Here is a 16,520-nt window from a genome sequence, read left to right as displayed (position 1 = left end):
CACATTCCCTACAACGAATTCATTTGATATCACTGAAGGTCCCTCAGAGTCCAGCATTAGAGGAATGCAACCAATCCCTTCACACTACAATACACACAGTCTCTGCCCCATAGGATGATGTTGTTTTTGAGGTTAGGAAAGCACATTAGGGTGTAGTCTTTTGTATGAGCTGCCGGTATCGTAAGTGCAAAGAAAAATATTTTGGAAAGAAATCAAAGACATCTGCACAATAAGAGCACTTGTGCTCAAACAGCAGGGAGTTTAGTGTGAAGTGGACTTCAGGGAAAATAACCTGAGCATACGTATTCAACATAGAAAAGAGCAAAAAAAAAAAAAATGTACTAGAGAAATTATGAGGGAAAAATACCATCCTTTTATTTTCAATCTACATTGTCACAAAAAATTAAAAAAAAATATTTACACATACATGCCAAAAAGGCACTTGTTAAATATCATTCAGGACCAAAGTATTTTCAAATATGATCAAATAATAAAAAATAAAAAAAATCCTTCATTTTGTACATCTTCAATTAACAATTACAAAACGAAAAAAAACAAACAAACAAACAACCACAGAAAATAAACATTAAATAAATAACTTAAACATGAACAAAATATGTACAAACATTTGCTTCTTGATTTAGGTGCAAAATGTGCACCATGAAATAAAGTTAGACAATGTTAATAAACTAGTTAAAGGAGATGAACAAAGTGATTAAGACACACTGGTCCACATTTTTGGGTCTCGTTAACTGTTGTTACAGAATTTTAAACAATATTCCAGCGACAAACAGACATCCACATCTACTCTCAGCATTATAGACGAATCTGAATACTTCAAGTCTAAAACTAATATTTAAGTTGCCCAACCAATCTTTAGCTAATGTTTTGTATTCAGATGCTTTTGGCACACTTAAAATTACTACCGGCTTGACCAAACAGACTCTCAATTCTTCTCAGAAAACAAGATGAAAACACTGTTCTATCATCACTGGATTCTTTGGTTTATCTTGGCGTCCGCTTTTGGTCTCCAGTTTCCTTTTCGCTCATTTTAAACATTTAGTCTTTGGCTAAGGGAGTCTTTGAATTCTCAGTTCGCTTTTGTTTCTCACAGTTTGCTTTCCTCCTCTTCCAGGGGTCGGTTTAGTCCGGGAATGTACTTCAACAGCCTCCGCCTGAAGCTCTTCTGTTTGGGTTTGCGCTGCAGTGTGCTGAACCCTCCGCACTGCTGTTTCTCTCCATGAGGCACCGAGGATGACGACGGCGGGCCCCTCAGGTAACTGCGTGTGCTGGCGCTGCGGGACAGGGTGGTCTTGGCAGTAGTGAAGAGCTCGCTGGCAGGTCGGATGAGGCGTGGACGGCCGCTTTGAGTCTTCTCTCGGTTTGCGTCGAGCTCGTCGTTGCTGGCGTTGTTGGAACGCTCCCCCTGAAAGATGCAGGTTTGGTAGAGTGGGTCGTCCTCAGTTGTGGCGGCACTGAGATGGCTGACGCTGCTGCTCGTGCTCCCAGTGCCAAGTAACGCACGCATGACAGCGGGACTCGGAGCACCAAGACTACCGTATAAACCGGCTGACTCCAGAGACTCGTACACAGCCACATCACTCATGACGATGCCTGTGAGATTGGAAACAGATAGCTAAATTAACCTCTGGAAATGTTTTAAAGGAAAATTACTCCCCGTTTTAAAATAAGTCTTTAAGGGATCCTGCCGGCTAGTAAAGTATTCTGTTGGTATGCTATGGCATTTATTTTGATCTTTAATCACACTGGAAAAAACTAGCATGTGCTTCTAAATATGTTTTTCTTCATTTACCACACTCTTAAGTTGTCCAACACAACATTGTGCTAACAGGAAGTGTTTTGTGTGATACAAATACATGCAGAAGTGTGCAAATATCAGGCTGCCAACCTTTAGACATTATTGAAACCAGCTCATTCGAAGGCCTAGTGTAATAAAGATCGCTATCAAGTACTAAAAACTCACCATGCACAAGCCGCTGCTCCTGCACCATTAGAGATCTGTATTCATCCCATTTCTCATGCAAGGTTTGCTGGAGAGACAAAAAGACACAGTAAGACTCATTTCATGTGTCATTCAACCAGTCTGTTCATTTACTTTTTCCCCATCATCACTGAGAACAGGGAAGTGTGTGGTCAGTGAGGTCAAGACAGTTCTCAGTTCTCTATTGCTACTTCTCGCATCAAACCAACAAATTTGAACTCATTGCAGAGTTTTTTTGTTTTGTCACCAAATATAATACTTTGTCATTATTCTAATAAACTTAATTTTTGTATTTATTCTGGTATCTTTTTTTATTATGAGATTCAGTAAAATGGATAAAAACAAGGGATGCACCCATTTTACAATAAACATAGCAAAGAGCAGAATATTATTTTAAAGTTATGGCAGACAACTGTTAAATTGACAATATAAACATTTGACAAAACATTAAACTAAAATAAATTGTTTTAAATTCTACAATTAAGTTTAGGCATCACAACATTATAATGTACATTATGAAAAATGGATATTAAGGTTTGCAAATAATTTAATTTAGCAGTGTTATTAAATTATTAGTGTTTTTAAATATGTGACCCTGGACCACAAAACTAGTCACTAAGTCGCATGGGTATATTTGTAGCAATAGCCAACAATACATTGTATGGGTCAAAATGATAAATTTTTCTTTTATGCCAAAAATCATTAGGATATTAAGTAAAGATCATGTTCCATGAAGATATTTTGTAAATTTCCTACCTTAAATATCAAAACTTAAATTTTGATTAGTAATATGCATAGCTAAGAACTTAATTTGGACAACTTTAAAAGGTGATTTTCTCAGTATTTTGATTTTTTTGCACCCTCAGATTCTAGATTTTCAAATAGTTGTATCTCGGCCAAATATCGTCCCATCATAAACTATAGATCAATGGAAAGCTGACTGTTTTGGTAAAGTTTGGTAACTTTCAGTGAGCCAGGGAAATTTTAGTATTATTTATAGAATACAATATTTTTTATTAATAATTTGAAAGAGTTTTTCTGTTTTCATTTTACTTTTAGTTTAAGTTATACAAATTTTGTTGTGCTTTTGGTTTTTCAGTTTTAGTAATTTAAATATTTCAAATGAACAAAAATAAACTGAATGTAGCTGTGATAACTAACATCGTCTGACATCTATATTTATTTGATTTTTAGATCAGTTTTCTTTTGACCCTGACAAACGCCTTTGTCCCAAAAAGTGTCTTTCAAATAGCACAGAAGTGACAACAAAAATGAAACCGTATTATAGTTGTATTTAAACGTTATGGCATCTTCTTTCACATATGAGAATGTCCTAAGGAATGTAAAAATGTGCCTTGCTTCGTTTCGGACAGCGCTGTGTCAGCTGTACTGTGGTATGTGAGGATTAAGACTGGCCTGTCAATGGAACAGGTGGGGTGTGCGAGAAAACAGGTGTGCTCAGCGCTAGTGCTCGGTGCCAGACCAGGGCAGCTGTGTTAAAGCTGGGCTTACATTACAATGCTTGTAAACGTCTCCGTATACGAGACGACACGCTGTTTGATTCCAGCATGTGGTTCGAGAGACTTACCTTTAGATACTGCAGTCGGGCTTCCAATTCTGCTTTTCGTATAGAGTCGCTGTAGATGGTTTCTAGCCTAGACACAGGAACAAAACACAGCGTTGCATGACAAAGTCACTTCCTATACTGTGCGGTATTACACTTCAAAGCCTCGATCTATTAAACACACCAATTAAACAGTCAAAGAGCTCTTTAAAACAGACTTGAGACCACAACGTGTCTGAATATGAGCTTAGTGGTAATACAAAACTCCCCTTCCCCCAAATGTATATAATTTCAATACCGACATTGGTGATATGGATATGAAGCGGGAACCTCTTTTTAATGGGCTGCTGTAAACTCTCATTTACAGCATAACCCCATGTTTAAAAGTGTAAATAATTGGGTTAAAAGCCGTGGAGAAGGAAGGCATGAACTTCTTTGCATTCATGTGGTTCACATCACTGGTCTCCACACTTTATAAATGGAGGTTCATTTTCACTGGCCTTTTATCTTTTATTAAACAGGAAATAAAAGGGGGGGGAAGGAGAGTGTGGTTCCAATCAAGTAATAGCAGATCTAATTTTTCATGCCAATCAAAAAAAGACCACAGGTACACTTGGAACAATTTAGTTTTAATTGAAACTTTTAAAGCGTATATTCTACTTTGAAGAAAGAGTGACAATTTCGCTTCTTTAGAAAACCAGACATGGTAGAACACTACGTATTTACATACCTAATGCTGTTGCCTGATGATTTAATGAGCTGGACGATTTCTTTATGACGAAAGCCTTCCATAGAAGTGTCGTTCACGCTGGCAATTGTATCTCCTACAAATCCAAAATAAAAAAAATAAAAAATAAAAATTGTGTTAAACTGAGATTAGATCTGATTGGACATTGTATAAGCAACATTTTGTGTACTGTGTTAGGCCTTAAATGGATAGTTCCACCAAAACTTTTCATCGTTTACTGCATTTTAAAACCTGACTTATTTTCTTCCAAGGAACACAAAAGGAAACACTTATTGTGAGATCTCATTTCCACACAATGAAAGTGAACAGTGACCATGGCTGATACACAAGAGTTCACAGGAAACATTTTCAGTGATCACATTCAATTTCACTATGTGAAATATAAAGTGCAAATTGCATTGACTGCATTTATGATGCTTGTTTTGACCTTTTTAGAGCTTGGCATGCATGGACCATCCACTTTCATTGTATGGAAAAGAGCAGCATGAACACTCTGCTAAACATCTCCGCTTCTGTTCCACTAAAGACAAGTTATACAGGTTTAACCATGAATTAACAAATGTCATGTAATAACTTTTTCTCTATTACAAAACAACTTGGAGGATTTTTGGAAGACATTTCACTAAAGTGTTTTGGGACATCTGCTGGAGAGGGGCTGGATCGCGCACATCAATATGTAATGAAACAATTCCTTTTCTCCTTGGAGAGTTTTGGGTTTTCTTGTCTAAGAACGATGAGGTCACGTGCTTTTGAGAGACAGGCCAAAGACGACAATAGTGCAAAGCATGCAGGGAATGCAGGAAGCGAAACCAACACACGCACAGCAACTCCGAGTAGGAGTTCCTCTTTACCTCTGATCTGACATCAGTTTATCTAGGAGTTGTAATTGTTATATTTTGGACTTTGGGGAAGATCAACTGATCTCAGAACAGATCAAATGGGTATTTTAGATGCAGAACTGTTTGTTCTTTTTGAAATTATAGAAAAGAATGCAGATTCTGCATATAAAGTTTCTTGCAAGTGGTAACAATTCATAAGCCTGAATAGGGCATTATAGGACAATGACAGATGTATTTTCAGAAAAGCATTTGTTCTACTTGTTCTATAAACTCTAAATAAAGTTGCTAACAAGTTTCTACAAGGACTAAAACTACTACAAAATTTTGTGGTCAGTAAGTTTTGTTTTTGAAAGAAAACAATACTTTTGAGCAAAGTATTAGTAAAGAATTTGTATTAAATTGAACAAAATGTAATATTTTATAACAATGTTATACTGTATTTTGATCAAATAAATGCAGCCTTGGTGAGCATAAGAAACTTTTCAAACACTTTTAGATATTATCAAGAGAACCAATGGCTCAAAATGATCTTCTAGATTTTTAAAGCTTAAAATTTAACAGCTCCTTTTCATTTATACCAAGTAAAAGATATGTTAAGTACAGTAAGAACTTGCTAAAACAAAAAGGAAACAACGTTCAGGAGAAAAAAAAAACAAAAAACCTTTATATATAAATATGCAGCCCACAAAAAAAGCCACACAGTGACTTGACAGTATCCGGTTTTACAGTTTGAAAGAGTAAAAATCTACGTACAGTCTACGTGGGTGCTGCTCTGTGATATTTGCTCTTGCTTAAACAGCAGGGCTGCCACTCAACTGTCATGGTGTTGACAGATTGATGAGATCTCCAAGTGAGAAAGCAAGCCTTCTGAAATATTATTCCTATTCACAGAGACTCATTTTATTACAAAACAGGATATTCAAGAGCTAGATGAAGGAAACTGATCTTTATGCTTTAAAACGCCTTAACGCACTCCCTGTGACCCCACGGACCACTCTGAATATTCTAGCCTCTGTGTCAAATGCCAGTTCAGAGCAGGAATTACTGAGCATACATAAAGGGTGGTGTTAATGTGAGCACACTTACCAACTTTAAGGCCTGCAAGTTGGGCAGGACTGTCTTCGTGGACTTTGCAAACAAAGGTGCACATCTCCACCGAGTTCTCACTCTGGTGATGCAGCCCATATGTCTGTAGAAAAGCAATAAAAAAACCCACTGTAAACAAAGATGTCTCGTCTGCAGAAGGTAACGTTGTTTGTAGATCTGCGATCAGATTATACTAAAGTAAACAAAATGAGTCATACGCTAGCAAGGTGTGCCATTTTCTTGTAAGCTGTGGCTTATTGTTCGACGTAGCATTGCTAAATCAGTTCTGATAGTGTTTCCACAGTGGATTAACACCATAATGTGCTAAATGACTAGAATGTTGACCTGCGCGGCTTCACAAAGACTGACTGACAGACCCAATGGCTTAAAGGATGCGGAACGTGAGGGATGGCTCCAGGTGGTTTACTCGCATGCAAACATCCTTGATAAACAAGCCACACTGAAACTGGGCCATTTGTTGTTGTTTCGATGTTTGAACTGTAAATGCAGTTCATCACCACTAAGCCACACCAAGCCATCTGGCTGAGGCTTACAAAAATGTGTGACTATTCAGCAGTTTATATTTTTGCACCATTTCTGAGACTTAGCAACAAATACAGCCAGTTTACTTGGTGTCAAAACCAATTTTACTTCCGTAAATGTGGCAATTTCCAAATTAAAAATGATATTCAATTATTCAATTCAGTCAGAATATTACGTTTTTCAGAAGTGAAGCAAGAAACATGGGACAAGCGCTTAGCAAAATGGATAATGTAATATATTATAAGTGTTGAATGGATGGATGATGGGCAAGAGGCTAGAACAAATCATAGTGGTGTGAGATATTTCAGAGAATGAATTCTAGGAGTTAAAAACACCATGCACTTCTACACAGCAAGAGAAGTTTAAAACAGAACAGGAAGAGACTGTCGATATGCAAAACATCAGCTTCTGTTCCCATTATAACTGTAATCAGTAGCTCATGTCGAAACGGACATGCTGATATACTAAAGCCATTTGCATGTTGGCGCCTTTGGTATCAGTGGTACTTTGGTTCATGGATGTGCGCAGATTCAAATGAGCATCTTACTTTGCTGTTAGTTTCCTGACGTTAGTGGAGCCCCGAATGTTTGCTGTGGTACACAATGTTTTCATCAGTCACCACAGAAACACGCTGTGGCTCCAAGATGCTCTCACGATGTTCACTTTCACAATGAATGACAATTTCTTGAGTGTAACATGCGTAGGAATGCCTGATTTCAATAGCTTTGAGGACGACTGATGCTGCAGCTCATTTCCCATACAGAAACCCAAAGCTGTTGTTGAGGTTAACAGCTTTGTGAGCTGAGAATACTGTTAAACCTCATTCTGTCAAATAGAAAAGGTGAATCTGACTAAACTTTGGGTGACTCTTCAAAAAGGAATAGTTTACTCAAAAATGACTGTTCTGTCATCATTTACTCACCCTCGTGTTGTTACAAATGTCAATGACTGACATCATTCAGTAGAACACAAAAAGAGAGGTTTTGAAAAATGATCACGCTGCTCTTTAACATTACAATGAAAGTGAATGGGGACTGGGGGTGTCAGCTGCCAAAAAGCACCAAAAAGCAGTTAATGTTACTTGTGTGCGCTATATTTTAAACCTTCTAAAGCCGTTCATTCAGTCAAGTTAGTGTGAGGAACATACAGCAATTTCAGTGGATATTCAATTAAAAATCTTGCTTGACAGCAAGTTGCCATTCACTTTCATTGTATGGAAAACAGCAGCTCTGACATTCTCATTAAATAAAAAAAAATAAAATTAAACTAAACACAGAAAAAGTCATATGGTTTCAAATATTATGAGGGTGAGAACATTTTGAAACTTTTTGGGTGAACTGTCCCTCTATAGTGTTAAATACCCATTGCAATATTGTATGGCCTGAACTCCCAATAAACACTCGGACTATATTTAGGAAAAAGAAAAACACATGCAAATTTACAAACATCTCTGAAACGTGAATCATTTGTTAAATATTTTCAAATGTTTGGAATCGTCTGTTTCCTTCCTCTTCCCACACACTCCAACCACTTACGCGAATCTCTGAGACACGGAGCGCCTCAGGAGATGCAAAGTACAGACATATTTACATAGTAGATACGGCCAACCGTATCCCTGCTGCTAAGAGACTCCGAAAACAATGTTGTCTACAGCACGCCATCCTAGAAAACAATTCATTTATTGATGTTGCCTCTCATGTGAGACAAACTTGATGTCATGTCCTGTACTAGAGGACAAAGCAGGAAAGGAGGGGTCCTCCATCCTGCATCTGAACTATTATACACTACTAAATATAAACTAGCTATCTGGTACATATGTCAAAACAAATGACATACTGCTTTGAACTGGGATAAATAATTATGAATGCAGAGTTCATAATCGGTTCCACATTGAGGAACCAGACTTTGATAAAGTGTTCACTGTGAGGAAGAAATTAGAGAAAACAAGCAAGTTCTTATACCAAGAGGGATTTCTGATTCTGTCACAACTACAACTGGATACACATGGATAAACCATAGCTAATACTTGTTTCGGTCAAAATGAGGTAAAATAAACACTGGTGTCATCAACTGAACATAACAGCTATTTAACTATGAATAGATCCTTCATCTAAAGTCTTACTGGAGCGGCCCACCCACATGTGCAAGCTAAGTCACCTTAGAAAGGTTGTACATTATTTACCACTATTTCAGACACCTTGAATGAATTCAAAGAGACAGTTTTAAATCCCTCTTACCTGGATCTCAAAGCCAAAGGCCTCATCCTCTTTCTTCATCAGGATCACGGTTTTCCTGGAAGGAAAAAAACAAAATAGAGGGTATTCTGTTAATATGAGCAAAAAAAAAAAAAAAAAGGCTGCTACACAGAGACAGTCTTAGTAAAGTGCTGTTCTGAACAGTTTTGTCTCAATCTGTGACTATGATGGTTAATGCTTACAGGAACATGGATGAAGAAAGACACACAGAGGAAACGCATAATCAACCGCATGATACTGCTGTGTGGCGTAATGGGAAATGTTTGAAAAAGAACAAAAAGTCAAAAAAAAAACAAACAAAAAGATTCTGGGTGTGACAACTGAACAGCTCATTTTCAAACTATGTTTTCAGTGTGCTTTCGGTTTCATACCATTATACAGTCTGTGTTTTTACAGTTCTCGATAAAAAAGGCCTAAGGACATGAATGACTATCACAGGTGCATTTTGAACTGGAGATGACTTCTGTTGGGATAATAATAGTTGTCTAGTCAACTGAGCAATCTTGGGATTCAAACGTGTCCATTATGAATACCATGACATGACAAGAATCCTGTGTTTCTGAAAGCACTCATACATCATTAGGCAATCATGAATTATGCATACGCATACTAAACAATTAAGAGATGCATACAGTGAAGAAAGATTATGACCATCTGGCCGATCCATATCGCACTCCTTTTTATTCACAGACTCATTCAGGCCTCACTTCACTCATTCGGTCTTCCAAAAAGGCCAGTTTATATAAATCTATAATTCTGGTTGTTTAAGGGCGGATATTTTTATTCCATGACACCTTGGAAAAAGCGTGAATGACTAGGGTCTGACGTTTTCATAACTGTCGCAATAAATAGAGTGTTTTTTAAGGAAGTAACAATGACGCAAGCAAACACCAATCAAATCTGTGTAGGTGGAGAACAAGCAGTGGCAATCTTACCTTTGTGGTTCTGGAGAGAGTGAAAGGGGCTTCCATTTTTGCAGCCCACCATTCTGTTTAGCAAGATGAAGAGAGATGAAGGGAAAAATAGAAAGACAACAAGAGAGGAAAAAAAATGAGTATTCGTGACCTTTGGAATAGCTGCCCTTATGCACTTAGAATTCCCCTCTGATCAACAGGTCTTTTGCCATAGTTTGAGTTGTAGGCTGTGCAACGTGTTAAATTTCACATTGTTTAACAGCTCGCACGACATCGCAGATATAACCTGAAATGCATATCTGCCTGCCGCTTTCACTTAACCATTTCCATCGTGGTTTTCTCTGATCTTATTTTATCTTATTGCTGCAAGCGTCTCTGAAATTATCACAAGGAGATCTGATGCAGCCAGGTTGGCGAATACAAGTTCTGTCATGTGCTCCATCAGCACTGATGCTCTGGCTGATAATGTTGCAAACCCAAACCACGCAACAGACATAAGAATTCATTCATATTACGCCTGCTCTTACAGACACCCATTCAATCGGGCAGTACCTCAACCTCAACAACTTCAGCTTCCCACAAAGTGCACTTTGTGCACGAACCCTCCAAAGCTAGTAAAACGTTGCCTTTCTTTATTTTCGTACACTTTGAGAATTGTCGTAGGGTCCCCCTCAATGACTTCATTTATTTCCATGTAGCTAAGAGGGTCCCTCGGGGCCAGTTGGATGGGGTAGCAAAGCTCTCGGCCACACAATACCCTGTTGTGGCCCGGCGTTCACGCAAAGTGTAGGAGTCCAGATACAGAGAGCTGTTCATAAACCTGCCCTGCCCTAGAATCCAATCTTGTCGTGTAGTACTCCACTGTGAGTAAGCTTTGTTTAAGACTAATTTCTGCTAATTAAAATACAACATTTAAATTTTGCAGACTAGATTAGAGTAAACCAGCTGTCAAGGAGCCATTGTGTTTGCGGTCATGCTGCCCTAATTCAAATAACTTAAATATTTTTCCCTCAACCTAAAATACTTCTATTTGTAAACAGCAACATAGTCTTAAAGGGATAGTCCACCCTCAATGACAAAACATTGGACATCATTGACTTTCAATGCATTGATAAAAACATTAAACAAAAACAAAGAACTGAAACTATAACAAAACATAAAACTAAAATTAAAATAAACGAAAACAAACTAAAACAAAACACTGAGACAGAAGAAAAGTAAAGGGTAAATGACAGTATTGTCGTTTCTGGGTGAGCTATCCCTTTAAGAATATCAGAGTTATAACACATACTAGATTATAGATGTCATTTTGATTGCCAACCAGACAGTTACCAGGAAATACTGAGATCATATCAGACCTATTCGAATATCAAAAGCCATTTCATTACATGGACAACAACACAACTGCACTGACTCCTGGTCACTCAGGCTCTTTCAATTCTGCAGTAAATTCAGTTACACACCACAAAGGTTATAGATGGACAATCTGGAGGGGGCTTCACTGCCCCGGACACTTGGTCAGGATCCATAAAACAGCTCGGCTGGCCACACAGGAGGTGGACTGTAAAGAGCAGGACCAGAATTCAGCAGGGACACATACAAGCTGTTTACAGTTACTCAAAAGAGTTGGAGTTAGACCTGCGTGTGGGTGGTCCAAAGACACCAGGAAACACTTTACACCATGAGTGACCATGAAACATACTTCAGTGTCTAAACCCAAGGGCCAGTACCAAGCAGGCTCACATCTGTATGGTCAAATTCCAAGAGAGCAACTGCTTTTGCCAAAGCGGAGTACATTGTAGAATTGACCAGCAGATGAATGCCTCTCTTTGGATTTGGAAGGAAGTGTGGGAGACTTTGGAATATACATGGTCTTTACCATTCATGTATGCATCTATCTATCTAAAAATAAATAAATAAAAACATTTTCAGATATGTAAATTGAAAACTAATTTGAAATACTGTTAATAATAAGTTTTTATAATTTATATGAAAATACATTTATTATTGTTAATAGAATAATACATATTTTTATAAAGCTTAGCTTATAATGTTAAAAATTTCTCATCTGATAATGAATGGTTGCAACCTAAGAAAAAAAAAAAAGTTGAGCATACAACCTTTGACCTTGTGAAATTGTATGTAAACAATGAATAAAATGAATTATTTTACCACTGAACCGTAGTAAAAGTTATATGAAAATTGGTCAATCTCTACTTTGTGGCATGATATGAATTATCGCCTGTGTTGCATGAAAAATAATGATTCAGAGTCATGCAGAAATGAACAAGTGAAGCCACTTCTAAATTTCTGCATGACTGCTCGCACGTATTCATTCAAATGAGCTTCTTCAGAGGAACCGTCACATGCTAATGGTCACAGATGCACATCGATGGACAGGTGTGAATGAGCGCAGGTCAAGAAATACTTTACATGCCAAGCAAAGTGTGACAACTGCTTGAGCCATACAAACAGGGACATCATAGTCTAATTGACTACCTAATTGAGCCTAGCTACCTTAACTAGTCCCATACAACAGTGCTTCTTAATCCTGGAGTACTAGAGTATTGCACATTTGGAATGTCTCATACCCAGTTCAGAGCATCAAACAACGAGCTGATGATATGGATCAGGTGTGTTAATAAAAGAAACATCCAAAATGTCCAGTTCAAGGCTACTCCAAGACCAGGTTTGAGAAACACCGTCCTATAAAGTTACATCAAATAATGGTGGCATATAAAAGTTATTAAGAGAGTTGAAGCTCAACTTGTGTGCCTTCAAACTAATCAAACTTGAGTGTTGCATGCAACTGCTGGTTCTAATCAACGCAAACTCATCACAGGACTGCTGTTTCTGTGCTTAATTAAGACCAGACAACACTAAACAATATATTCAAGATGTTGAAGCATAGAGGGCAGATATAAAGGAGGTAAACATGTGTAATATAACGTCTAAAGCTTTGACTCCAGTAGTTGATATCAGTATATGAGTGATGAAGTGTGAGTTCAATTTTAACTCAGTAACACACTGTGGAAACTACAGCTCAACCTTGCTGAAGAAAAAACTGGTTTGCTGGTCTTAGCTGGTCTCCCATGTTTTGTGAGACCAGCTAAAACCAGTTTAAGATGGTATATGATTATTCAGGATCAGGATTGTTTAAATAAGCATGTGCACTCAACATCTGGCTATAGTGAGAACTTGACAATATTGCTGTAAAAACAGCCTAAACCAGCCCAAGATGGTTTGTTGGTCTTATCTGGTTTTAGATGGTCTCCCAACCTGACAATCTGAAAAGTGCATTTAAAACTATCCCAAACACCTTGATCATGGGTTGTTGACTATGACCAGTAAATAACCTTAGGCTGGACTAAAACTTTTTTTTTCCTCCAGAAGGGAATCAAAAGTTGATAAATATCACATATACAACTAAATATTCATAATATTTCGCCATGGTACATGTAAACACTTCTAATGAGTCAAATACTGCAAACTGAATCTCAAGTATCAAATGGAGTGCTCTAACCTTTTTGAAGTTCCTCGGTAGGGTCCCTCCAGAGTAAGCGAGGGTCTTATAATTATAAACCTCAGTGGAGTTTGAGGGTCCACGATCCACGGTCCCACAGCTGTCCGATTTGGAGGACGTAAAGTAGATCTCCCCACTGTCATTATACAGCAAGCCGCTGTCCGGCTCGTTTGAGTTCAGCTTCTTTAAGCGTCGGAAAGTCATATTTTTCATAGTCCGCGTGACACTCAATAAGAAAGCAACAGTATATGAAAGAAGAGCGAGAGATGAAAAGTACTGAGTGTGGGTGAAAAGCCACCCACTCGCCACCAGCCAGCACTCTGACTTGTGCAATAATCCCCAGCTCTTGCTCAGTATCAGTATCAGCAGCAGCAGCATCTGCGGACAGACTCGTCGCGTTTAGAAACGCACATGTGAAGGAAATACTTGAAAAGGGGGCGGGGCCACACAATTGCGCGATGCGATTGGTAGTCATGCACAGAAGCGATGTTTTGGCACTCAACATTGAAGGCCATTGAAACTGTTTTGCAGTTATAAATAAATACTGTTATAGGATTATACATAGCATTATTTAGTAGACACTATTATCAATGCTTACTTACAAAAAGTACTATAGTTTTATGTGTTTGACTGCCATGGTCGACAAATACTATGTTTGTACCAGTGAGGGCAAGATTGACTCATTTCCGCGAATCGGTTCTTTTGAACTGTTTCGAAAAGAGATTCTTAACACGTAACGATGTACAATTAATAATAATAATAATAATAATAGTATTTATAAGATGCTTATAATTTGCATTAATATTAGGCAATATTGAACTTCATTTAGTTTATCTTTTTTTGGATTGTTGCACAATAAATAAAATACCAACTCAGAGGTTTTGTATGTGAGTTGATAAAACGTGAACAAACATATTTCAGGTACATTCGTAATATTTCTAGTGTTTGGAAGTAACTTAATTTAGCCACACCATTGTCGTTTTGTGAACCGACTCTTTGAAAAGAATCGACTCTAAAGAACAATTCATCCACGAATCAGACATCGTTAGCGAATGTCATGGTTAGTAAAAGTAATGAACCTTGAGATTAAAGCAGACATAATAAAGAAGGCCATTGTCCTCACATACCGATGCAACTGTGGCAACATTTTAGGTAAAAAAAAACTGAGCTCATTTTAATACTGATATGTATTGTTAATTACTAATATTTGGGTTATCATGAGTTATCACATGCGGGTTTGGAAGAAAGAATATAAAAGTTAATTACGATATACTAACTAAATACTTGCTTTCAGTAACCTAGAAATGGTATATGAGAAATTGAAACTTAGCACTTGAACCGTATGGCTGATCAGGCTCGTGTAAATTAATCGAACTGATGGCGCCCTCTAGTGCTTTTATGCAGTAAACACCTTATGAGTGTTGAGGCAAATTATGGCATTATGAAACCTTTATTAAAACAAAGAGATACACTGCAAATCATACAACATTGAAATGTTTATTCAGACAAATGCACAAAATTAAGAGCTCCTCTACATTCTCAGGAGTAACGTAAAAATTAAAAAGCCTGCCAGAGTGCCATAAATGTGCAATCTAAAACCGATCTGATCTGAAGTAAATACAATAGATTGACTGCTAACTGTGTAAATGCATGAAATGTTGCAAAATCAGTTTTACACAACTAACGCAATACATTCTTAATACAATGAAAATAACCTAATAAAATTAGTTAACATACTGTTGGTTTCATTTCAATGTTTTATCTAAACATTACGCCTACTATTTTAGGTGTTTACATTTTAACAGCAAATAAATTAGATGTCTCATAAAGCTCTTCAGATTTTAACTTACTAAAGCTAGTCATTGTCCTGGTAAAGATCACACTGGTAACTTGTTTAGCCTGGAGTAATCTGACATTCATGATTAGTAAATTAGTGAAAGTAGCTGAGAAAATATCTAAAGGAATAACTAAAAGCAGTGTGTAGAGTTGGCGAAGATCTATCTCTAATATTTAAACCACCTATACAGCAAAGTCACTGTGCATCAAACCTTGATTCATACACTGGATGCTTTGGAGTGATGCATATTTTTATGTATATCTACATAACCTTAAAACAAATATCCAACCTATTTACTTGGAATGACCTGTGCACATGATGTGTGTATCACAGCAAAAAAAATGCATGCAAAAATGCATGAGCTACTGTTTAAGAGCATTACATTTATTTAAAGAGAGCATATTTGATGTTAAGATGGTCTAGTGAAGAGTTTGTACCTCATGAAAGGATAATTTCCTAAAAACACACAAGGATTTTAGTAAGAGCTAAAACCTTAAGCATTTGCTGCAAAATTTACATACACTTTACACTGTCATTAGCTTCAGAGTCCTTGTTAATGCACACAGAGTTTCGAAGCGAACTGAATCATCCTCAAGCGCAGGTAAACTCTATTTCAGGTTGAAAAAGCCAGATTTGGCTTGAGGGCCCATCAGCATACTGGCTTGGTTTTTGTGTGTGATGTGAATCTGAGGAAGAATAAAAAAAAAAAAACATATCAAGTTAAATCTCATTTAATGCGGACATGTTTCTATTGGTTTAAACTGAAATAAAAGGAATTGTTCACTGAAAAATTGTACATGAAACCTGACTACCCTCAGGCCAGCCAAGATGTAGATGTGTTTGTTTTGAAACAGATTTGGAGAAATTTCAAATTGTTTTTATCAGCTGTTTGGACTCTCATTCTGACGGCACCCATTCACACCAGTAATGCTAAATTTCTCTAAATCTGTTCCGATGATGAAACAAAATCTACATCTTGGATGACATTTTATAGTTTTTATAGTGCTGTCAAACGATTAATTGCGATTAATCACATCCAAAATAAAAGTTTTTGTTTACATAATATATGAGTGTGTACTGTGTATATTTATTATGTATATATAAATACAAACACATGTATGCATATATTTAAGAAAAATATGTTATGTTTATATATTAAATATAATATACAATATAATAATATAAATATATAAATGTATATACACATGT

At 37.1% G+C, this 16,520-nt stretch overlaps 2 protein-coding genes across 4 annotated transcripts in view; both read right to left on the bottom strand.

Moving 5' to 3' along the window:
* Positions 1–359: 359 nt before the first annotated feature.
* tamalin (trafficking regulator and scaffold protein tamalin) lies at positions 360–13,884 on the bottom strand. Its single transcript, XM_058763939.1, has 8 exons — positions 13,475–13,884; positions 9,973–10,025; positions 9,020–9,074; positions 6,240–6,342; positions 4,297–4,390; positions 3,591–3,657; positions 1,985–2,051; positions 360–1,614 (listed from the first exon to the last, which is right to left on the bottom strand). The coding sequence occupies exons 1-8, from the start codon at positions 13,850–13,852 to the stop codon at positions 1,109–1,111; spliced, it is 1,323 nt and encodes a 440-aa protein (XP_058619922.1). The 5' UTR covers positions 13,853–13,884; the 3' UTR covers positions 360–1,108.
* A 1,052-nt stretch (positions 13,885–14,936) lies between these two features.
* Positions 14,937–16,520, bottom strand: part of dgkaa (diacylglycerol kinase, alpha a) — a 35,548-nt gene continuing 33,964 nt past the window's right edge. For 2 of the 3 annotated variants that reach the window (XM_058763539.1, XM_058763540.1), the window contains one exon: positions 14,937–15,997. In XM_058763539.1, coding sequence (XP_058619522.1) covers positions 15,920–15,997 — 78 coding nt within the window. In that variant the 3' untranslated portion in view covers positions 14,937–15,919. The remainder of the gene's footprint in view (positions 15,998–16,520) is intronic. The other variant, XM_058763542.1, reaches the window with a different exon arrangement.

This window comes from Onychostoma macrolepis, chromosome 23 (genome assembly GCF_012432095.1).
Source record: "Onychostoma macrolepis isolate SWU-2019 chromosome 23, ASM1243209v1, whole genome shotgun sequence".
In the NCBI taxonomy this organism is placed as follows: Eukaryota; Metazoa; Chordata; class Actinopteri; order Cypriniformes; family Cyprinidae; genus Onychostoma; species Onychostoma macrolepis.
The sequence above is the reverse complement of the archived record's forward strand: the minus strand, read 5'-3'. Positions and strand labels throughout refer to the sequence as shown.